Source organism: Cryptomeria japonica, chromosome 3, assembly GCF_030272615.1.
Source record: "Cryptomeria japonica chromosome 3, Sugi_1.0, whole genome shotgun sequence".
NCBI classification, from domain to species: Eukaryota; Viridiplantae; Streptophyta; class Pinopsida; order Cupressales; family Cupressaceae; genus Cryptomeria; species Cryptomeria japonica.
This window is the reverse complement of record NC_081407.1, coordinates 984,677,573-984,701,983: the sequence shown is the minus strand read 5'-3', so window position 1 is coordinate 984,701,983 and position 24,411 is coordinate 984,677,573. Positions and strand designations below refer to the sequence as shown.

Here is a 24,411-nt window from a genome sequence, read left to right as displayed (position 1 = left end):
ATTATGATTATGCTAACCCTACTTCATGATTACATTTGATGAGATGTTTATGAGATGTGTTTGACTATTGTTTGATTGTCTTCATGATAGAGACGATTCCACATCACTCATTGTGAGTGGGATGTGTCGTCGTGATTCTCTATCACTTGCTTGTTCTATATATGTATATGTATATGTGGTTTTGTCATTTTGTGGTTGCAGGACTTTGCAAGTACCAGACATCGACTCCACCTAGCTTCACGAGTCTAAGTGTGTCTTTAGTTCCAATGGCTTATGTGGTTCGGAGTGTTGGCATTTTGATGATGTTTTGATTGTCATTGATGGACACACACTTTCTTGATGTATGAGTTATGCTCAACCGATAATTGTTCCAACTGGTATTGTGTATTATTGAATGAATAGTCTTTAGACTATTGGTATTTTGCAGAAGATGGTTTACCGGTCACAGGTTGACTAAAGATCCCAAGCGGTATGAAGACCCCAAGCGGTTCGAGGATCTCAAGCAGTACGAAGGACCCAAGCGGTAGTTAACTTTTGATCGGGACACTACGATCTTCCAGTCTTCATTTTTGACAACCGATAATCGGTATATTGTATTAACCGGTATATATCTGTGATGAGTTACCAACCAGTATTACTATAATGTGTGATGAGTTATCATCCACTAACACTTTGGTGGTGTGTTTGTGTCGCGTTACCAAATGTGTCTAGATGCACTGTACCTAGGAACTTGTAGTCTAATTCTATTGGACCGACATGAAATCAGATTCTTTTATAAGGACATAATGTCTAGGGTTTGCATGTGTGAGATATAGAATAAAAAAGGTTATGTGCGATCATCGAAGAGTAGATTAGGTCTGTGTGAAGAGATAGAGTGTGGAGATATTGAAGACTGAAGTAATGCTGGAATGCATTAACAAGGAGTTGTCAAGGATCTAATTAAGCATATTGTGCTAGCATCTAGATCATTCACTTGTTGATTACTCACATCTTCGACAAGTCTGAAACCCTTAACCGGGTAGGCCCAGCAAAGCCTTTGTAAATCCTCTAGCAAGGTGGTTCACAACTGTGGATCTGAAATCCTTTAACAAGGTAGTCTTTAACAGGACTTATCTCCTAACAAAGATCTAGATTCCTAACAAGATCTGTTCTGGTGAAGAACATTGTATGACCTTAACCGATCTGGTTACTATTATGCAAATAGTTACTTGTGAGTTTCTACTCACCGTGGTTTTTCCCATTTGGGTTTCCACGTCAAATATCTTGTGTTATGGTGATTGTGCTCTTGTGGGTGAATGCTTTGTTTGCTATTTGGTTTGCACTTATCTTAACCGGTTTATTAGTGAATATGTTGCATCAGTTATCTGCTAAACTGTTTAAAAGATTGATTACAGTATTTTTTGGTATACTAATTCACCCACCCCCCCCCTCTTAGTATTCATCAATTGGTATCAAAGCCAACCTTTCTATAAGTCTAACCACTTGGAAGGAGATATGGGGGAATACAGTGTGAGGGAACTTACTCATCATCGCACTCAGACTGAGAGAGCCTATGATGAACTCAAAGTCAAGTATAAAGCCTCTTTGGCCAAGAGAAGAGAGCATGTTGAGAAACTGATGGAACTCACTAAAAATAGCTCTTCTAATGAAGCTAACATGGACGCCCTAGTTGAAGAAGTTGAAAAACTGAATGAATCTAAAGCCAACCTGAGAAGAGAGTTGGAAGGATTGACTATCAGAATGTGTCAAGAGCTTGAGAATAGAAGGAAAGCTGAAGATCTAGTAAAACACAAAGATCATGAGATCTCCAAGCTAAAGCAAGAAATCAGTACTCTTACCGCTCATCTCCAGGAGAGTAAAGTGGAAAAAGAAGAAATGCAAGGTGAACTAAACATGGCTATTTCTGAGAATACAACCTTGATGGAATCAAATGTTGCTATTTCCAAGGAACTTACTGAGTCAAAGGAAATACTTGCCAAATTCAATCAGAGTACTGCCAAGCTAGAGCAAAAGTTGGAATCGGCAAAACCAGTAAAGGATACCACTGGACTTGGTTTCTCTGGGTATGAGGAAGGTGAGACCTCTGGAACAAAAGCTGAAGCATCAAAGAAGCAACCAACATCCAAGGATAAAGGTAAGCAAAAATTTAAACCTATTTGCTTTAATTGTCTCAAAGAAGGACATACTGCCAATGTGTGTAGAAGCAAGGCCTACAATAATATGCCTAGATCCAATAGATTCAATGGAAACTATTATGCATGCAACAAGTTTGGGCATAGAGCATTTGAATGCAGGTCGGTTTTGCACAACACTAGGAGATATCCTCCAAGGACTCAAGGAGTTATTCTGGAACTTCCTGTGAACCAGAATCCCAACCGGTACAATACCTATGACCATCGGTCAATTGGTTATCAAGCGGCAACTAGTTGGAGAGCAACTTGTTTGATCTATCATGGTAGCGGTCACACTGCTGCAACATGCAGAAGGAAGAATGGATGTATGGATAACAGACCATGGAGAACACCTGGAATGGTATGTTATCATTGCAACAAATCGGGACACACTGCCAGAACTTGCAAACTGAGAAAGAACCTATCGGGTGATATACTGATCACTCTAGAAGGGAATATTGATGTTGAAACCGTTCAGGTGGAAATGAATAAAACTTGGAAAAAGAAATCAGAAGAAGAGTCACAGGATGAACCTGCTTCTGCACCTAGTGTGGAAGTCTCTGAACCGGCAAACTGAGCTTCAGAAAATCTTAGGGGGAACATATTGGTGAAATATTTCGAACCCCCAGTTTATATCGGTAAAGACCTTTACCAGTATATGTTATCTGTCAGTCGACAGAAGATATGAAGTAGTAAAAGGCAAAATTAGGGTTTGTACCCTAGCAATGATGCATTTATTATGGTCAGTGAGAGTTTGTTTAAAAGGGTTTTCGTTGTCATTTCACTTATCTGTTTACGAAAGAAGAATCTTCAAGAGCAGAGCAACCAGAGCAATTTGTTTAGCATTTTGGAGAAATCGTATGCAAAATCTTGCAATCATCTTCAAGCAATCAGTGAAGAACACTAAGCAGTGAACTACCAACCAAAGTGGTGAACTGTGCGCTATATTGGAAAACCTAAATTTCAGATTGTAAAGGTATTTTCTGAAAATTCTTTCTTATCATTTGGTTATGGCTTCTGCATCTCATTCTAGTTCTAGTGCACCTGTAGATACACTTGAGTTTCTTCAAAAGAAAATGAGATACAATTCCCTATCTCAAATTCCTGTCGAAGTTATTGTTGAGGAAGATATTTCAGGGTATATAGACTGTAAGTTGGAAGACCTAGGATCCCTAGTAATTCACTTCTAGCTAAGTCTATTCTGTGGAGATGACAAGAAGATCAAACCAGAGTATAGCATCCTCGAGAAGATGAAACTACACAATGCAGTATACTTTCTGGAAGAATTTACAGAAGAACATATTCGCATTATCCTCAACAGAGTGCATGGTGACAAGATGTATCTCGAGCGGACCCATGACATCACACTGGAAGCGGTTCATGCCGTCACCGGATTCTACAATGTTGGAGAAGTACCAGCTCTATGGAAGGTCACCAAAACTAAAATGACAGAGCTCATCGGTTTTGTGAGTGACCAATGGGCAATGACCATCAACACCATTAAAGATGATTTGGTAAAATATGCTTGCATGGTGATTGGTTACAAGATATTTTATGCCAGCAAAATGAATTTTGTCCCTGTTGTTGTGGTGAATGCTGCTTACAGGATGATCAAGGAAGATACTAAATTTGACCTATGTACCTGTTTATAGAAGCAATTGTTGGTGAATCTGAAATCCATCAAACAATACAAATCACCAAGGTTCAAGTTTGGCCAACTTATGGTCGGTCTATTCTTCTATTTTCAAGGTTATTTCCCTGGAGTAGGTGATGTTCAATGGTCTACTGACCTACTGGTTTCCAGACAGATTAAGGAGAGTCTACAAGTAGTGGGAACTGCATATCCTAAGGTTCTAAATAAGTATTTTGATGAATTCAAACAAAAGATGAACCAGAGAATAAGGATATCTGGTGATATTGTGAAGAAGTATGAAGATGACATTTGCTTCACAATAAGGACAGATGACTACATAATGGAAGCTGTGGAACCTAGAAAGGAAGTAGTTGGCCCTATGGGGTATGAAGTGGCGAATGACTTATTGATCAGGTATGCCTCTATCCTACTTACCTCACCACTAGATGCATATAAGAAAAGAACCGGTACCTACTTGGAGAGGGTCACACTGATTGAGGAACTGAAGTAGAAAAAGGGCAAAGCAGTGCCATCGGTATCTGCACCGGTTACATTTGCCAGACTGAAAGTGACCAAGTGATCACCAGCCAAAAAGAAACCTGAGATTATTCTGGCAAAAGTATTCGAGAGGAAGCGGAAAACCAGGAATCACTCACCGGAGTCAGAGGACACTGAACTGAAGGTTGAAACAAAGAAGTCAAGGTAGTCAAGCAAAAAGTTGAAGTCTACCGGTAATGCACCAACAACTTTTGCACCGGTAAATATAGATATTACCTCTTATAAACCAATGACACATTGTCAGAGGACAATAAATAATATTAGGAGGAAAGTGCTTGATGATTTAAAGGAATATTTTGATTTTAGTGATAGTGAGAAAGAGGAGGTAGAACAGGAGGTCATTAAATATTTATGTATTAATGATCGGTCGCCTTCTGAGATTAATTATGTTACTCCAAATTCTTTGTATGATTATTTGGATAATAAATGGCGCATTGCCATTGAGAGAGAACAAAAGATTAGGGGAAAATTTTTGCACAACACTTTCCCGATGCTTCAAATTCTGAGTTATTTGAAATTATGGATAAGAACAAAGGCATCTTCTTTATGAGAAGGAGGCGACTCGGGCTACTAGAAGGTAAAACTTCTAAAGTAGAAAAGGATACACACATACATGTTAAAGCTGTTGTCAAAATACACCAAGTATCTGAAGCCACTAGGAAGGTTGATCAAGAACCTGACCTATCCTCAGGCAAACCGGATGAGGTATTTGACAGTCAAGGTGAAAGAGTGACAAAACAAATTGACCCTATTGATGTTGATGCATTAGATAATGAGGATGTCACTCTTGACAAAGAGAAAGCAGAGAAAGAACAAGAAGAAAAAGCAAAGAGAGAAGAAGATAAGAGAAAAGAAGAAGAGAAGAGAAGAAGAGAGAAGAAGATAAGAGAAAAGAAGAAGAGAATAAGAGAGAAGAAGATAAGAGAAAAGAAGAAGAGAAGAAGAGAGAAGAAGACAAGATGAAGGAAGAAGAAAGGAAGAAGGAGGAAGAGAAGAAAAAGCAGGAAAAGGATAAGAAGAAGGAAGAAATGGAGAAGAAACAAGAAGAGGAGAAAAAGAAAGAGTCGAAGAAGAAGAAAGAAGAAGAAAAGAAAAGAGTGGAAGAGGAGAAGGAAGCAGAGAAGAGAAAACAAGCGGAGATCAAGACCAAAGAAGGAGGGAAGACTCCTAAGGAAACCGATGATCAAACCAAGCAGGTTGATTCCACCAGTCCTATTGATCTAACTCTTGCATGTCTGACTTAATCTACAGATGAGTCTGAGCTACTTCAAGGCATCAAACTTGCACAAGAGAGACTAGAAGAATTGTGGAAGAAGAAAGAATAGGATGTCATACAAATTGTAGTTGACACCCTTACTAGTCTAATTCCCAGTACTGACTCCTCTCTATCCAAGCTCAAACTTCTTTGTACCATAGTAGAGGACCAGGTACAATGCTTGGAAGATGTTGCTCAAGCAATTGCAAGAAAGAACCATGAAAAGGCACTCAATATTGCCTTAGTCAAGAACATGAATGAACTCAGGATATAACTACTGAAGCAATAGAATGATATCAGTGTTGCTATGGGTGAGGGTAAATTACTTTTGAGTAAAATCTGCCAACCCCATCTGTTTTGTGAAGATGTGCTCAAATAGAAATCTCAACTCCAATCGAAGTTATAGGAATATGTCAACAACTTCAAGATGCCCTATGATTTATTCACTGCCTATGGACAAACTGTTCATCATTTTCAGCATCATATTGCCAAGATGGACTTAGAGATCAGAAACCAGACTCAAGATTTGCAGGAGCTTCAACTGCTCCTATTACCTAAACTACAGGTTCTTCGGAGATGTTTTCTCAACTTGGAAGCTATCATAGTAACTCAAGAGATGAGTACCATCGATACAATGGAAGAACTGGCATTCCAGATGAAGACTGAAAGTGAGGTTGCTACCTCATTACTTGAGTCATGGACATTGGACATGAAGATTTTTGTGCAGAACTTTAAATCTGTTTTTGAGAAATTTCATTCCTTATTGTCATGAACATCTACTCTGTGTTATTTTATAAAAGGATAGTTTGCATTACTTTGTCATTGTTGGCAAAGGGGGAGTAGTGTACAAACATTAAAATTTTGGTGAATGTTTATGCACTTACTTGTAATTTTTGCAAAGGGGGTAGTGTATATGCTTAGGGGGAGTAATTTTGATTGTAGCATCTTTTGTGTTATTGTTGTAAAAACACTTAGATGTCAAAATTTTCCTAAGTGTTGCCATCAATGCCAAAGGGGGAGATTGTTGGCTTTTTGATGATGTTTTGATTGTCATTGATGGACACACACTTTCTTGATGTATGAGTTATGCTCAACCGGTAATTGTTCCAATTGGTATTGTGTATTATTGAATGAATAGTCTTTAGACTATTGGTATTTTGCAGAAGATGGTTTACCAGTCATAGATTGACTGAATATCCCAAGCGGTATGAAGACCCCAAGCGATTCGAGGATCTCAAGCGGTACGAAGGACTCAAGCGGTAGTTAACTTTTGATCGGGATACCACGATCTTCCAGTCTTCATTTTTGACAACCGGTAATCAGTATATTGCATTAACCGATATATATATGTGATGAGTTACCAACTGATATTACTGTAATGTGTGATGAGTTATCATCCACCGACACTTTGGTGGTGTGTTTGTGTCGCGTTACCAAATGTGTCTAGATGCACTGTACCTAGGAACTTGTAGTCTAGTTCTATTGGACCGACATGAAATCGAATTCCTTTATAAGGACATCATGTCTAGGGTTTGCATGTGTGAGATATAGAATAAAAAAGGTTATGTGTGATCATCAAAGAGTAGATTAGGTCTGTGTGAAGAGATAGAGTGTGGAGATATTGAAGACTAAAGTAATGCTAAAATGCATTAACAAGGAGCTGTCAAGGATCTAATTAAGCATACTGTGCTAGCATCTAGATCATTCACTTGTTGATTACTTACATCTTCGACAAGTCTGAAACCCTTAACCGGGTAGGCCCAGCAAAGCCTTTGTAAATCCTCTAACAAGGTGGTTCACAACTATGGATCTGAAATCCTTTAACAAGGTAATCTTTAACAGGACTTATCTCCTAACAAAGATCTAGATTCCTAACAGGATCTGTTTTGGTAAAGAACATTGTATGACCTTAACCGATCTGGTTACTATTCTGCAGATAGTTACTTGTGAGTTTCTGCTCACCATGGTTTTTCCCATTTGGGTTTCCACGTCAAATATCTTGTGTTATGGTGATTGTGCTCTTGTGGGTGAATGCTTTGTTTGCTATTTGGTTTGCACTTATCTTAACTAGTTTATTAGTGAATCTGTTGCACCGGTTATCTGCTAAACTATTTAAAAGATTGATTACAGTAGTTTTTGGTATACTAATTCACCCCCCCTCTTAGTATTCATCACGAAGATGGCATGAGTTCCTCTCACATACTCTAGGTCTAAGTTGTTCATCATGAGTAGTCAACATCCTGGCATAATTCGCCATGTCAATTAGTAAGCTTGGGCTTCTTGGTATTGTGAGTTCGGTTTATGCCGGTTGATTTACTTGATTATGTTAGAGTAATTATGTGGCTCCTGGTGTGTGGTTTTATATTTAGTAATGTTTATTTTAATGTATTTAATTTATTAGTTTTGAATATTTAATTATTTGGCATTTATATTTATTTGATAATTATCGTTTATTGATTTTATGATTATTTAATATTTGATAAGTCTTATTGTTGTCTAATATTTATTTTATATTTGTGATTTAATCTTAAATGGTATTTGATTGTTTAATTATTTATTTGATTTTCTATGGTTTAGTATTTATTTGATATCTTATATTTATTTGGTTCTTTATTTTATTTTATTAGCTTGTGGTTTATTTAATTTTGATCCGCATTTGGATTATTTATTTATAGCTTATGTTTATTTAATAGTTAGACTTTTATTTTCTAAGTGGGGTGTATGAACACATTAAATTAAAATAATAATAAAACATTCCCACTTAGCTGGATAAGTACATTTTATATTTACTATACCTACCCTTTACTCTCATTGGCTAAATTCAAAATGGGAGAATAAATTATAATATATCGTGGGTTGGTAAAATATATTCTAAAATGAAATAATTTGTTTGGCCGAGATTGAGGCTAGGGTTTTTGGATTATTGTTGCTTTTTATTTTCATTCCTATGATGGTTTTCGGGTTGGCTACTCTCTGGAAATTTTTCCAGCAAGCATTCTTCCTTGATTTTGAATTTCTTTTACTCTTGGTTTTGGCTGGAGCTTGGTTGGATTTTGGTTTGGCTTTGTGGGAGCTCTTCTTCAGCTTCATTCCATCACTTCAGGTTGCAGGTTGGAGTTCTTTACTTTTGCATTTTGATTTCAATGGTTTCTCTGTGTATGCATTGTGTTTGCAAGTGTTTTGGGCTTGGGTTGAAATATTATGTTATTCTATAGTTTTAATATTGTTGGAGATTAATATTTGGGGAAGAAACTTTATGTTATAAGAGTTTTCATATAGTTGCTGGAGAAATATATTTGGTTTTTCCTATGCATTTCGTCTCTCGGCTTTGTGAAATTCTTGTGAAAATATCTGGTTGATGAATCTTTTGTTTGTATGGGAGTTGAATGGATATTTTTCCCCTTGAGAGTCTTTTGGTCTGAAAGTGGTTGGATTTAGTCTCATTGGTTTATCTGTGAGTTTGAAAGGGTCTAAATGCATTTTGTCGTGAAGAAATTTTGGTTGGATCTTGAGTTATAGTCTGAATTTATTTACCTTGTTTATACCTAAGTATTCCTTGTTTCTGGGAGTCTCTATTCATGTGTTTTTTGAGCCCCTTTGTTTAAGTTTGGAGTTTATTTTTCTGTCGTAAGTTTTCTGAGTTTTCCATGTGAAATATGTAAATGCGTTGTTTAAATGTGTAAAAGCATTGTTTTGTATTATGTTTGTGTTGCTCGACACAACATAAGTGTTGTCTCAGAAGGCATAAGCACGAATATGTGAATGCATGCGATGTCTTAGAAGATGTATGCGCGATTTTGGAAATGTTTGCGTTGTCCTACAGGATGAAAACATTGTTCTATGGGATAAAAGCGCTAAACTGTTTGTGTTCTATGTTTTCTCAGTTTTGGTCATTTTTGAGGTATTGTCTCGAGTTGATTTTTGTACCAAAGGCTTTATTTGAGGTTTGTTAATATTTTCCAGTTTTGGGTTTGATCAGTTTTGATGTATTTTGATGGTTTAAGTCTATTTATTTCTCTATGTCATTGTGGATGTTATGGATCCTCTTCCATGTTGATAAGCCATGAATATTTGAGATGATTATAATATTGTTTTGGACCAGAAGTGAGTTGGCCTTGGTGTGAAGTTATCTTTTATTTAATGGCAGATTTTGATGGCTTGATATGCCTTTGTTATTGCTGGCCAAGAGGCTCATTTTATTATCCTTGATGTTGTTGTAGCCTTGCATATGTTGTGAGAGTATGTGTGGAAGTTATTGGCTCCATATGAATGTTCTTTTCCTACTTGGTTTAGAGCCTCTTGTGATTTATTATTGGACCATGTTAGGAGGAGTGGGCTTCCTTGTGATGACCGGGGTCACGAGAGATAGGCTTGCATGAGGTTCCTTGTAAGGATGCATGAAGTCTAGAACACCAGGGTACATTGGAGTTTACCATGATTTGTAATAAGTGATAACCTAATAATTGATGGGTTGGGTAGCTAGATTAATTAATAAAGATGATAAATTGATTTGAGCCTCATGACTTAGTCCTAGGGAGGATGTTTTAGGATAAGCATGAGAAGGTCGTGAAGATGGTAAGCTAATCTCCCTTAGTCTCTCATAGGTTGAGATGGCTCCACATGTCCATCAGGCTAGTGCCTTGTGTTATTATGTTTTGAGGATGGCATGTGATGATACTCCACTCCTACATGTGTTCCCCTTTATGATTTACGATTATGCTTATTGGATGATGATTTGTACGCCTCTGGGAGTTTATTCTTGTTGTATTGTGTAAGTTCTTGCACGAGAGTCCTTGTGTGGTTAGTCTCTTTGGTTATAGGTTTCAGCTTAGGTTTAGAGTGTATGTTGGGACCTTGTGTCATCTCCTAGCATGGGGGGTAGTTCCTTTGGTTCCACATGGTTGGGAGGTTGGTTCTTTTTAGCCATTGGGATGTTCTCTTGGATTCTTCTTGTGTGGATGTGGATTCTTCTTCATGATGGACTATGGATGTACCTTGTAGCAGATTTATGTAATGGATAAGATGGAATGCATGTAATGTAATATTCTTGTATATAGTAGATGGATTATTGTAGTAGAAGGAGCTATGCTCATGATGTATTTAATGTACTTGTGTTTATAAGATGAATTGTAGTTGAAATTATAATTAAGTCACATTTGTAATGAAACATTGGGGATGTAATTGTACTATGGAAGAGATGTGATCTTATGAATCATGGATATAAGTGGATTATAGTTGGAATAGAATGGATTTGCATTATGGTTCAGTTGTATTATTTCATGGAATGTTTAGAGGCAAGTTAGAATGTAAAATAATCTTGAAAGAGGAATATTCATAGATTAATAAATGAATATGTTAGAAGGTGTTAATTAGATTTAGTAAAGATGAATGATTCATATAGATGCAGTGGCAGAAAGGAAATTATGCATATCATGAGGAATAAGTAATGTTGTAGGTTGCATATCTCATGGTTAGAGGATTAAAATATGATGCAATAAAGTAAGATGAAATATACCTATCATGTGTGTAGTATGTTATTGTGGTAATGAATTAAGTAATGATGTTGAAGTACCCTAAGGAAAGGTTAATGATGTTATGTTAATTCTGCTTGCATTATTTGGTGAAATGAGCAATGATGTATGTTCATATTGGTTAATTGGTTAATGAATGTAAATAGATGGAGATGTTATGTGTTGCATTAGTTGTTATTAGATGTTAATTAAGAAAAAATTTTATCTCCATTTGCTTGTTATTGTTTAGTTTCTCTAGGGTATTTTGGTGGGCATTACACATAATATCACATACATCATATACACATGGAAATGCGATCATCAATAAATCATCTAGTATCTCAAAATACACAAAATACAATGCTAAATATAAATGTCCCAAGGTAAGGAACAAGTGGGCATTGTGCACATGGGGCTTATTATATTATAACCTTCCTATAGGAACTTGCCTAATTTATTTGGGGGTTTGCAATCCTAGATGCACACTTTGTGGGCGAATAAAAACTCATTTACATTTTTTTATTTTTTTCCTATGCACATAATGCCTAGCAATGGATTCACAACTTCTTTTAATCATTTCAACTTGGGCCTTTCATGTGGAATAGTTCTATTAGGTGTCGAATCCAAATTCCTTAATAGATTCTCCTAGCTATGACATGCTTTCAATTTGGAAATTCTTTTTTGAATATGAAAATATAATAATTTTACTATATTAACAATTCTAATGTCAATTCCAATTTAGCTACTTACACCAAATTGTTGGTGGTTTCTAATGTGCTAACACATATACAAGTTTAGGCTTATAAGTTGTCCCTTGAAGTGAAACAACCTATTGAATCATTAGGGGAATATTGAATCATTAGGGGAATGTTACTTGCACTATTACTAGGGTTCCTTTCTATTCACCTACTAATGCTAGATCCTTCAATAGAGGTGATAATGTGGTTGGTTAGAATCCTCTAAAAGTCACTCACAATAGATGGAGAGGTTTTATTTTGCCTCCAATTAGGTTTGTTTTATGGTTGGACTCCTCTAGACTACCATATCTACTTACCACTCTATGTCATCCTCTTAGAGGTGTGGGTGGGTCCCCTTATATTTAAGGCAAGTTTCCTCAATTAGCACTTGCAATCTCCTTGTAATGAAGTGCTTGGTTATAAATGAGTGTGTAAAACCATAGCAAGAGGAATCTAAAGAAAAAGGAGACACCACTCTCTTCGGTTCATATTTTTTGAAGAAAGCAAAGACATCTATTGAGGCGAGGTAACTGCGAAGACCAATACCTTCTTCCTATTACTAAGTTTTTTTGTAATTATTGCTTAATTTGTTCTCCACTTATATAATGTTATGAACTTGTAATTTAAACATTCTACCTTAATTAATGAAAATGGCTACTATTCATCAAAAAATTTAGATATTTGTTTTCTTTTCAAAATCTTAACTTCTATGGCTGTTTTTCCTTAAACCACAAATTATTCTCAACTTCATTTCCTTATTTAGTTAATTTATTCAGCATCATCTTATACCACCCATTATTATTTCAAAATTAAATGAAATTTAATTAGTTTTAATACACGATATAATTTTGTGTATCTTGTGGGAAATAATCTTCTACGTGGCACACGCCCTAAAAAGAGGAAAAAAACACAAAGCCGGTCACGTCTCCAAACCTATATATACACAATGTGTATGCACATCACTTGCATTTTGTGCTCAAAACAGTATGGCGGCCTCTTGAGCCCCTGACCAGCTAAATTGTGGTGAATGTCACTTTCGAGTTTCAACATTAAACGAAGGGCGGTAGTTCTTGGGAAACTGATAGCAAGCTGCACACAATGGACTGGACATGCATCCTCTTTAACTAGACAGGTAATTCACTGAGCTATTTTTTTTAAGGCCCGTCAATCTTTGCATTTTTTGTTGGATGATTAGGAATGATCTGATTCTACGATAGATGAAATTAATGACGAATGCCTAAATTAAGTTCCAGTTGTTTTCGCCACTTATTCTAGCTATCTTAATTGCAACTGAAAATTATATTTGCCTGTAGAACATACTGTTGTGTATGCTTCTCATCAGCATATAAAATATACTGGGGTTGTGTTCTAAGCAAATCAAAGTAGTATCCAAATGATTTTTTTTTTTTTAATGTGAGTGGTATATATTTTCCCGCAAGTGTTAGCACCGGGTCGAAGATGGGGTCTGTTTCGATTCAATGGGGAGTATTGGAGAATAATACCATTGACCTTAACAGCAAAACTTTGTCTTCTCTTCATAAGTATGAAGAAAGGAACAAATCTCTAAGGGTAAGGGATCTGCACGGGGTAAAATTGCTAATTTTTTTTATTGGCTAGGTGTTGGAGGCTTACCCAAATCAGGCCTTTTAGGTAATTACTGTGTGTCAAGTGTGACTCTTTGACCATGGCATGATTAAGGCCATCCTTTCCAAGAGTGTGAGTACCGTATATGATTCAATGCCTGATGAGAGTACTGTCATCTTCGTAGACCGAAAAGTTATCCTCAGTATCCTTAAGAAGGCTGAGCTGTTCCCCTCTTCTATTGTTGGTTTTGGTGCCTCTGTTCATTATGTTTAGCCTATTCTTATTTGTGTGTCAGCCAGCCAGTGTCCTGTTTTCTAGAGGATAAAAGGTACCCTACCAGACCTGGCCATGCAATTTCAGGAGATGCAACAGAGAACAGAGAGAGGGAGTTTTGAGAAAGAAAACTTGCAGAAGTAATACAGTCATCATGTTGAAATGCTGCCTGAGTTTATGGGCAGGAACAAATATAGCATCCAGGAAAGCCAATATGGAGAATATTGAAAAGCTCTTAAGTCTTTCCCAGCTCCAAGTATTCCCTTTCTTGCAGGATATCATTCTGAATGGATGAGGATGATACCATGGAGAACTTACACGTTTTTCTTCCATGAGACCCTATTGAAATGAGGCTCTCACTAATCTGTTGACTGTTGAAGACGTGATTATGGAATCCTTTCCAAGAGCATGTGATAAACAGGCAACGCCACTGCAGCAAGTAATAGGGATCCCAAACATGGTTGTTGAAAAGGAGGACTTTCCTGCTGAAATTTTCAATCTCATTTCTTTGAATTTCATTTGATAATATATCAAATATTTTAAGGGATGCCTGATAGTCTTTTCCAGTTGTTTGGTGATGATCCTTTTCTGTAGTTTCTTACAAACTTATTTTTTCAAAGTGTCTTTTGTATTTTGTTGTTATGTGATTTTTTTTTGGATTGGTAAGGGGCCAAAGATGTAAACGCTTTTGACTGGAGCTATGAACCAGTGAAGTCACATTTTTGAGGGACCACATCTTCAGAATTGTTTGACATTTACACACCACATCTTCAGAATTGTTTGACATTAACACCCTTATATGCTTTTGACTGGAGCTATGAACCAGTGAAGCCACATTTTTGAGGGACCTCATCCTCAGAATTGTTTGGCATTAACATCCTTATATCTCCTTTTGCCATTCTCCGCTCCTTATCTCTCCTTCTTCCTTATCTCTCTGCTCCACTCCTTATCTCTCTGGTCTGCTCCTTATCTCTCCACTTTGCTCCAACCTGCATCCACAGGGCTCAACCAGATGGGATTCAAACCTGAATCATAGCATTAACGATGCTTGCAACTAACTGTTGCACTGCAAGGTCAACCCCCTTGTTGTTATGTGATTTTAGTTGACAGGGGACAATCCATAACTGTTATAACTTATGAATGTTGACATGTTCAGATTCTGAATATTGTGTTTGTGTATGGAGGTTCATAAAATGGATACATAAGCTCCCTCCTATTTTGGCGAAGTGCCATTTTGACTCTGAAAAATAGGGGTTGTCCGGTCATTGCTTGGGAGAGTTGGACAAGTCACAAGAGAGAATGCTTGGTTGTTCCCTTACTTAAGGGATGGGAGGGTAAGTTCTCTTACTCAAAGGATTGGAGGGTAAGTTCTCTTGGAGATTGATCAGAAAAGAGGACCAAAGAGTAGTTTTTCTCCTTGTAACATTTGATTTGCCTCTGAGTAAGAGAAATTATCTGATACTTTTAACCGGTAGAAGGATTAAAGGTTGTTTTCTCGTCTCTCCTTATCTTTATCACTAGGCCTTACTATTTTTATTATTGGGTTGGGCTTGGAATGACGTTGCAGGTTACTTTGATCAATGAATCACGAGTTTAATTTCAACTAGAATGTTGATGATGAATGTCAAATGATGCCTATAAGTCACCTAGGTTTAGTCATCTTTATATTTTGCTCCTTTACCCCAAGGGTTTAGATCTTCATGCTATTTATAGTTATGACTATGAGCCAATATAACGTCGTGCTGGGATCACAGATGCATATGTGTGATTATATGTTTATACTTGTGTTGTCCACACTGAAGGAATTCACCAAGAGCTTTCTCAAAACTATATTACTTGTAGCACGATGGTCATGGATCTAACTTGCTCAAGATTTGTCTCGATGGTTTTCTATAAGATTCATAAAAGTTTTAAAACAAATCTCCATGTTTAAGTTTTCTATGATGAATTGAACTTGCTTCTGTCTTAATACCCATGCCTTTATTTTTTGAGTTAGGAGAGGAATGTGAAAAAGCATGTGATACTTAACAAAACCTTGGCCTGTAATATTATGATAAACTTCTTGGCCTGCATAATTATATTATGTCGACCCACTAGAAATAATTGTTTGTGATATCTTCCTCCCTGTTCTTGTACTTTGAAATTTGTCTAGTGTCAAAAAAATGCTGCATGTAAATTTGTTTTATATTGCTGTGCTGGTTTGTGAATTGTTTTAGCTTTTATATATTCTCTTTAAAGTTTAAACCACCGTGGAAATTCTTCAAGTATATTATGCAACATTTATACATGTATGTACACATTTCACCAGTGCCTTTTTGTACCACTATTTGATTTTACATAAATGTAATGAAGTTTACTGTAGAGTTTAGTTCTCTGTGTATGATTCTCATTGGTACATTCATTATACACTAAATGTCCTCTCTCTTCAGATATGGTTGTCAGCATCCCTGAGAAGTGTATTTATTATAAATCAGGTCTGTTATGTGGACTTTGATTTGTAGATGCACTACATCAGGAATTAGCACAAGCAATTGATGAACAAATGAGGTCGCTGCCAGGGCCTGTGACGATATTATGGGATATAGAAAATTGCCCTGTTCCTGCAGATGTTCATCCAGAGGACGTGGCAAGTAACATTCGGATGGCTCTGCAGCTACATCCTGTTATTAAAGGAGTGGTAACTATGTTCTCAGCATATGGAGATTTCAATATCTTTCCTCGCAAACTTAGAGAAGGCTGTCAAAGGACTGGTGTAAACCTTATTGATGTTCCCAATGGAAAGAAAGATGCAGCAGATAAAGCCATTTTAGTAGACATGTTCTTATTTGCTCTTGATAATCCTCCCCCTTCTACCATTCTTTTGATTTCTGGAGATGTGGATTTTGCTCCGGCATTGCACAAATTGGGTCAGCGAGGTTACACAGTCGTGCTTGCTATTCCAGCTAGAGTGGGTGTATCCTCTGCACTCTGCAATGCTGGTCGGTTTGTTTGGGATTGGCCAAGTGTGGCTCGAGGGGAAGGTCTTGTTCCAGCAAAATCGTTTTGGACACAAGCACCGGATATGACCGGTTATCATGTTGGTCTCTTTTCAAGTGACAAATCTAATCTACAAAATGATGAAGAAGCTATTCTGTACACTGGGATCCGTCAAAATGAGTACAACATTGAGACTGATTCAAACCAAATGTACCAAATGTTAACAGAGGATTTGATGAGAACTTCTTTTGCCACCAAGGAACAAGAACTAGAATTTCTTAAAAATGTTGGTAGTGGTGCCAAGGCTTCACCCATAAAATTTCCAGCTCCTGTTGTAAATGCTCAAGGCACATATCTAGTGAATTCATCTTCCTCTATGGAAAGGAATCAGGCAGCTAATGTCCTGCCTGCAACGAGCACACATTTACAAACATCATCCCATCCAGAATACGGTCAACCTAACATAATGTTTAATGAAACAAATTTAGGAGAATCTTCAGTTGCGTGGGTGCAACCTGGTGACATTCAAGGCTTAAAGAGACAACTTGCAACTCTTGTCAATGTATATGGAGGAAGTTTGCCACTTGTACGGGTTCCTTCTGAGTATCATAAAGCTTTTGGAAGACCTTTATATCTGGCAGAATATGGTTCTTATAAGCTGGTTAATCTGATTAAAAAGATGGATGATGTCCTCACAATTGAAGGAAAAAGGCATAAGAAGTTCCTGTGTCTAAGAGAGCTTGCAAATAAGTGCAGACGAGGCAAAATGAATGGTAATTCTGCCAACAAAGATCCAACAGATATGATATGGAGAGAAGAACATATGGCAAATTCAAGAAAGGGGAAGGGAATACAGGAATACAAGAACCCACATGATTGCAATACCATACATAATTTTGAGGCATATAATACAGAAGCAAATCTGGCTTATTATTCAGATGAAGGTTCAGATGATGACAGAGGAAGTGATCAAGATGAAGAGGATGGGAGCAGAGAAACTATTTTTCAGGTAGAAATGGATACCAGGGAATATCTGGCAGAATCCAAGCTAGAAATATTTAAACATGAGTTGCAAGAACTTTTGGTAAGCCATGCATGTAAAATTTTGCTGACAAGCTTTTTGGCATTGTACCAACAAAGATATGCTAAAGATCTCGACTTCAGGTTATATGGTGTTAAAGAACTCGAAGCACTGGTTGAAAAGGTTAAAGATGTTGCAGTTATCAGGGAAGAGCAAGGCACTAAAAGAAAATATATTGTTGTGAACTGTTTTTCTGATATGAATTAAAAATGACTGTCAATTAAATATGCAAATGCTTTCTTTGTGAAGGGATAAGCAGTAAAGATTGATGTGTCAGGATAAAGGTTTTCAGAAAAGAATAGAGCATCGTGGGAATACACTAAAAAGTATTTTCATGTAAACGCAATATGCCAAAGCTCTGACCGGAAACTCAAGATAATGCAATTACATCTCTGGAATTGATCTATAGTTATAACTTAAGGTATATATGTACTGACCAGAGTGTCAGCTTCTTATCTGTATTATTGTATAATGTATGAGGAATCCTTGGCACAAATATTTCTGATAAACTACAAAAGACCCTAATATTGGAGTAAGCTGGGACAGACCGAATTGCTTTTGTTATTGTGCACTGGATTCCACTGTCGTTATGGTCCAAGTTCTTTACCATTCCCGGAAATAATGTACTTTTGAGGTTGTGTCTTAGTTCTATTTTTAACTTTTTGCAGTCATTATACAGCTTGCCTTTTTCATCTATAGTTATATTTACTTTGTTTTGGTGCTTTGGAGTTTAGTTAGTTTTCAGAACCTGGAGTCCTTTTTTAGCCTTGCAATTTTCTGGGGCAACGAATGCACTTTTGAGTTCCATTCATTTACTTTGTTCTCTTATAGACATTAATATTTATTCTTATCTCATTTGCTCTTTCGATTAGGTTGATTGAACACAAACAGTATATTGCTTTCGATCAACTATCATTCGTTCTCTCCATATAAGTGGTTCTAGTGATGGGCTTTATGTTCAAGAGGCAGAGAGTTCAGAATCACTTGATTAAAGCATTTGCTGGGTATATTGCATTTTGAATTTACAAAATGCTTCAAATTTTTGTGAAGCTTGAAGAAGTTTGTTGAGCCAACTGCTATTCCTTTTTTTATGTATTGCATGTCTCTGATATTTTTCATTTTATGGTTTTTTAAACATACAACTCTGTAAGTGAGAGAAAGAAAGTAGGTTTTAATGCACATCCAAGTGCGATACCAATTTGGTGTATGAGACCTGCCTTATGCATTCCACAAAGGGATTGTTTTTCCATGCACCTTATATTGTTTTGAGGTCAACACCCTGAATCCCCTCCCCTATGGATTCAAATCTAGGACCTCCATTATGAAGAAAATATGCCTCCACCATCAGTCCAACTCAGGTTGTACTTAGGATAGCGGAAGTTCCTACATTCATATCCTCTGGAGAGTTGTCAACTTTGTTTATAGTTAATGCAATTTTAGGATACTAAGTACATCTTCTCCAAAACATCACTTGTTCTTTGCTAGGTTCAACAATCACCATGGGAACTAGTTAGCAGTTTTGCTATTGGCACTTGAAGTTGGCAATACTTGTTTCTTGGCCTTAATTCCCAGAGCTAAAATTTTATAGCTGCATCACTAAACATGCTTTATTTCATCCATTAAACAAACCAGACACTATAGAAGGAAAATTGGCTTTGATACTAAATGAAAGTGGACATCTTTTTGCGTGAACCCCTTGAAAGGATCATGATCACTCTTGGCATTTACACCTGTTATAATCGACAGATATTTACTATAATTTTTTGTGTCTAGTTTTCATAGATATCAACTCTTTTCTGAAAAATGTTGAGTGATATCTGTTCTCTAAGAAAACAAAACAAACATGCACGATCATTAGATACTGGGGAATATATGACATAATCCACGCTAGAAATAGTTAAACATGAGATGCTTTGTTAAGCCATGCATGCAAGGTTTTACTAACAATTTTTTTGGCATTGTACCAACAAAAATATGCTAAAGATTTTGACTTCAGGTACTACGGTGTTAAAGAACTTGAATCTCTGGTTGAAAGGTGAAGAACGTTGCAATTATGAGGGAGGAGCAAGGCACTAAAGGAAAATATCTTGTTGTGAATTGTTGTCCTGATATGAATAAAATATGATTATCAATTAAATCTGCAAATGCTTTCTTTGTAAAGGTAGAAGTGGCAACGATTCATGTCACAATAAAGGTTTTCAAATACTTAAAAAGAGCATTGCGGGGATACATGCCCACAAGAATTGACCGAAAGCTACTCATCTAAATGCAATATGCTTGAAGCTCCGACTTAAACCAAATGTCTTCATTAAGCTATGGAAAAAGATAAATGCAGTTACATGTTTGGAATATATCTATAGGTATAACTTAAGGTATGTATGTATGGACCATAGTGTTTGCACCATAGCTGTATTATTGTAAATTTGTAGACTGAATGGGGAAACCTTTCTACAAACATTGTTGATAAATTAAATGACTAATTTGTGTCACTATCATGTCCCTTATCCTATAGGGCCAACTCTCTCAACACTTAAGATTATAAAAAGCTGACCTATCCTTGTTTTGGCATTCAGGAATAAATAGAAGTCAGTTTCTAATTCAAGGGTAGTGATTGGGAGTTTACCATTAATACTACTTGTGCTGGGATGAAAACCCTTGTGCTAGCATTCTAGAGGTATTTGGACGAAACTCCAAATACCTCTCCTTGGCAATTTCTACTCAGGGATTGCAAGCTGAGCTGAACTGGGTGAAATTGTGTATGTTTCAGGCATTAACGTTAAGTCAGTTGCTGTACAAATTTATTTGGAGCTATACAATGCCAATCTGAGTCATTCAAGGAGCAAAGACATGAGTTTCAGAACCCGGCCATTAAGGCTTTCTAGGAAGGGCGAATAACCCAATGACCAACCAGTTGTAGTCAATTTCAGTAATCATTTTAATTTTTAATAGCCTAGATTTGTTATTTGGAGGATTGCTGGAGATTACCTGTAGCAACAATCAGTTGAAGATCCATTCACACAAACCTAGATCTGGAAGTTCAGTGATAGACATTTTTTCAGTTAGGGCAAATCACATTTATTTCTCTCCTACCTCTGAAATGTTGTATGTTACAGAACTCTCGATTACTCAGTGAATTGAGCGACAAATACAAAGGAAGTAACTTTGTTGTGTTTCACCTGTTGAATAGAAAACAGTTGATATTTGTGCTCTTACAATCTCTGTGCAATTTGATTTACATAATATTGTTAAGGTGGATTGATTGGTGTTACCTGATCTCTTTGTAATACTGATCTACATTTTAGTGAAGACAAATAATAATCCCTAGGATTATTTCAGTGGTATCAGAGCACCTTTCCTGACAACTTGTGAGTGTATGGTATCAGAGCACCTTTCCTGACAACTTGTGAGTGTATGGTGACAGGTGATTGAGAACTAAAGTACTTATGGGGAGAAGTGTAGCGTAGTAAATTGTATACCTCTACAATTTCACACTCACTTTGGTTCAGTTTGGTGGTTATGTCTGGTTCATTTTTGATTGTGCTTAGTTTCGAGACTGTTTCTGGAAGCTCAGTGCAATCTCCTTCTCAACGACTGTTTTCTGATGTAGAATATTGGGATTAGGGCATCCGACACCCTTGTCCATGCATTTTGGCCCCAAATATGAAATTACAACGGTCAACTTTGCAAGTGGCGAGAAAGTTCTCTCCAATGTTGGGCTTGACCAAAAATTAAATCCGAAAATATGCAAGTTGCATATAAATATAACTCCCTCTCATTTGAACATTAAGTCCATAAATCCAAATTTAATATCATTTCTTATGAACATTCAATCAAGCATCTTCAAGGCAATTGAGCATAAATCTGCAATCAATGATTCAAACATTCGAGTTCAATAATCATGATCAAGTTTTATGCGTTCCTGCATGATGAAGGCATCCATTAACACCAATCAAGAAACATCAAGCTTTGTGTGAGACTTCAATGCAAGGGCTTCATATGAAAGGTATCATTTATCATTTCAAGCATTTCTATTAAGGTTTTTAGCTTATGTTCTTTCTAAGGACAAGCTCTCTTTTCATCCAACATTGTTGTACAGGAGGTGGAAACACCAACATGAGGTTTGACTTAGGCAATTCCCTATACAACACAACATTCTTCCCTCTTTTTGTTTGCACAAATGTAGATCCAACAATAGAGAGGGTTACATAAGTGTAGTGCAAATGACGATATACAATCTCAAACTTCGAATAGGGAGAAACGCTTGGACTAAATTGCCTTGCTCTAGTGTCCAACACATTTTGGTTAATTTTTAGAGAGATGTATCTATAGAGCCTTCTGATCCAAATTTTGGAACCTTCTATTGACAAAGACATCCTCAAACTAGGGCGCCTTGCTCCTGCATCTCACATATTCCACTCCAGATCATAGCTATAGGTTCCTCTATATCTCATTTCCAAATCTCTACTATTGTGTCGACTTCCAAATCTATATCTCATTGTTTATGCTGAAAGTTATCAATTTCTTAGTAGTTTATCTAGGTCTTGCATATTCCTATCAAATCATAATCAAATCACATAAACCCTTCAAAAAGGGAACAATTAAGCACTCCTTTAGGACTGAAGTTGAAGCTTGTTAGTTGTTCCCCAATTGAAAAATGGATGATTCAATTGTTGGATGACGAAGATCTTAGTTTGTGTCTATAAGCTAAGATACCAAATCATTTTGGTGAACTTGACTCATTTTGCATTGTTTTTGGTTTCAATGTTCAAATCTAAGTTTTATTTAGAAATTTTTCAGATTAATGTGCACTTATTTCTGAAATTTATCACTTGCTTGCTTTCATTTAACTCATCACAATATTGCTCTTCCATATTTTAATTTAAGAGGTTAATTGATCATATCATTGGTATATCATATAGTTTAATCATATGGTTAATCAATTGCATCAGTGCTATGATTTCATATCATTTAGTTAATTGATTGATTGATTACATCATTTTAATTTACACTTGTAATAAATTTTGTCAATTAATTAAAGGCATTGCAAGCACAAACCAATTTCCTTATCTTTTTCCTCTAGTTTTCCTTTATTGCTTTGTTTTGAATCTAAGATTCATGTGAGAAGAAGTTATAGACTCCTGGCTTCTCATGCTTTAACTAGTAATGGTGTTGAGCCTGAGTTGCATGTTAACTTATTCCCACCACATCTTAAGAGAGCAATCTTCCCATAATCCAACACATCTTGCCTAACATACTCGATAATCATTCCCCTCATGCTTCTCATGATGAGGATGACCCTTCAATACAAGTGTCTAACGAACAATTGACAAAGCTTGACAAGGAATTGAAAGGTCTTCAACAATTTGTGAGTAGAGAACTCTTGGTCGAAAAGGAACTCCCCTTGATTAAGAATCTAAGGAAGTTGATACAGGTTGATGCACATGGTGTGGATATTTTGCATAGCATAGCTCACATAAAGGATGAATAGACTGAATGTCACAGGTGCTTAAGTATACCACTCCTAAAAAGCAAGTTGAGATACCAATGCCTATGCCTACAACAATACCCAATATTCCTGCATACACATCCTCTATTATGTCTACTGTTGCACAAGATGGTAATGTCATCCAGGTTAATAATGGGACTAATCCTATCAATCAATATACTTATATGCCATCTTTGAGCAATCTTCCTTTTGTTTCTCAAAACGTCCATCAACCATCTCCCCCATCCACTTACCATAAGGTTCCACATACCTATCATAATACACCTTCAAATCCACCATCACAATCCAACTTTTCACAAGCCAATTCACCTATTGATGTTGCCACAAACCAATTGTTACAAAGTGTGTCATCTCTACAACAACAATTGGCCAACATAACCCAATCCCAATCCATTCTTCCATCATATTGCACAAGTAGCCCAATTTCCATTGCCTTCTTCAAGACTCCCATCCCACAACACATTGAAAATACCTTGTTTTGAGAAATACAATGGAAAAAGTGATCCTCATACTCGTGTCATAATTAATTGCTTTATGCAGTGATTTTTTTTTAACAAGCTATTCTTGCAAAACTTTTCCCTAAATTCTTGAAAGAAATTGCCTTGGAATGCTTTTCCTCTTTGCTTAATAATTCGATGGACAATTTTCAACAATTCGTGAGTAAATTTTTGCAACATTTTCAAAATAATATTTGGCCACAAGTTACATTTAACTAATTTGGTGCATTGCAAACAAGGTGTTAAAGAGAAAATGACCGATTGCATTGGCAGATATCAAACTTTGTTTTTGCAAATTTCTTTTTCTCTTCCCGATGTTGATATTTAAAGAGTTAAAATTGGTAATTTACAACTACATATTAAAGATAAGATTTTGTTTATGAAATGCCCATCTTTCATACACTTATGCACAACACTTCATGACTATCAACTCCAGGTTAATATGAAGGTTCTTCATCTATGACTCCAATTGACAAGTCCAAAGAGGCTCATCAAACTTACCAAGGTTTTAGGAAATAAAACAAAAAATCCATTAATATAAATACCCATTCTTCCAACAACATTGAAAGTTAAGTTCTAGCTACAACACATTCTATTGTAGCTCACTTTTCTTCTAAACTGAAGAATCAC

General features: G+C 36.4%; 1 protein-coding gene across 3 annotated transcripts; it reads left to right on the top strand.

Moving 5' to 3' along the window:
* Positions 1 to 12,821: 12,821 nt before the first annotated feature.
* LOC131076198 (uncharacterized) lies at positions 12,822 to 18,423 on the top strand. 3 transcript variants are annotated; one of them, XM_058013250.2, is made up of 2 exons: positions 12,822 to 12,996; positions 16,223 to 18,423. In XM_058013250.2, the coding sequence occupies exon 2, from the start codon at positions 16,264 to 16,266 to the stop codon at positions 17,983 to 17,985; it is 1,722 nt and encodes a 573-aa protein (XP_057869233.1). In that variant the 5' UTR covers positions 12,822 to 12,996; positions 16,223 to 16,263; the 3' UTR covers positions 17,986 to 18,423. The 3 variants fall into 3 exon arrangements, with proteins under 3 accessions (XP_057869233.1, XP_057869232.1, XP_057869231.1); XM_058013249.2 differs by having other exon boundaries at positions 16,196 to 18,423; XM_058013248.2 differs by having other exon boundaries at positions 16,151 to 18,423.
* The last annotated feature ends 5,988 nt before the right edge of the window (positions 18,424 to 24,411 follow it).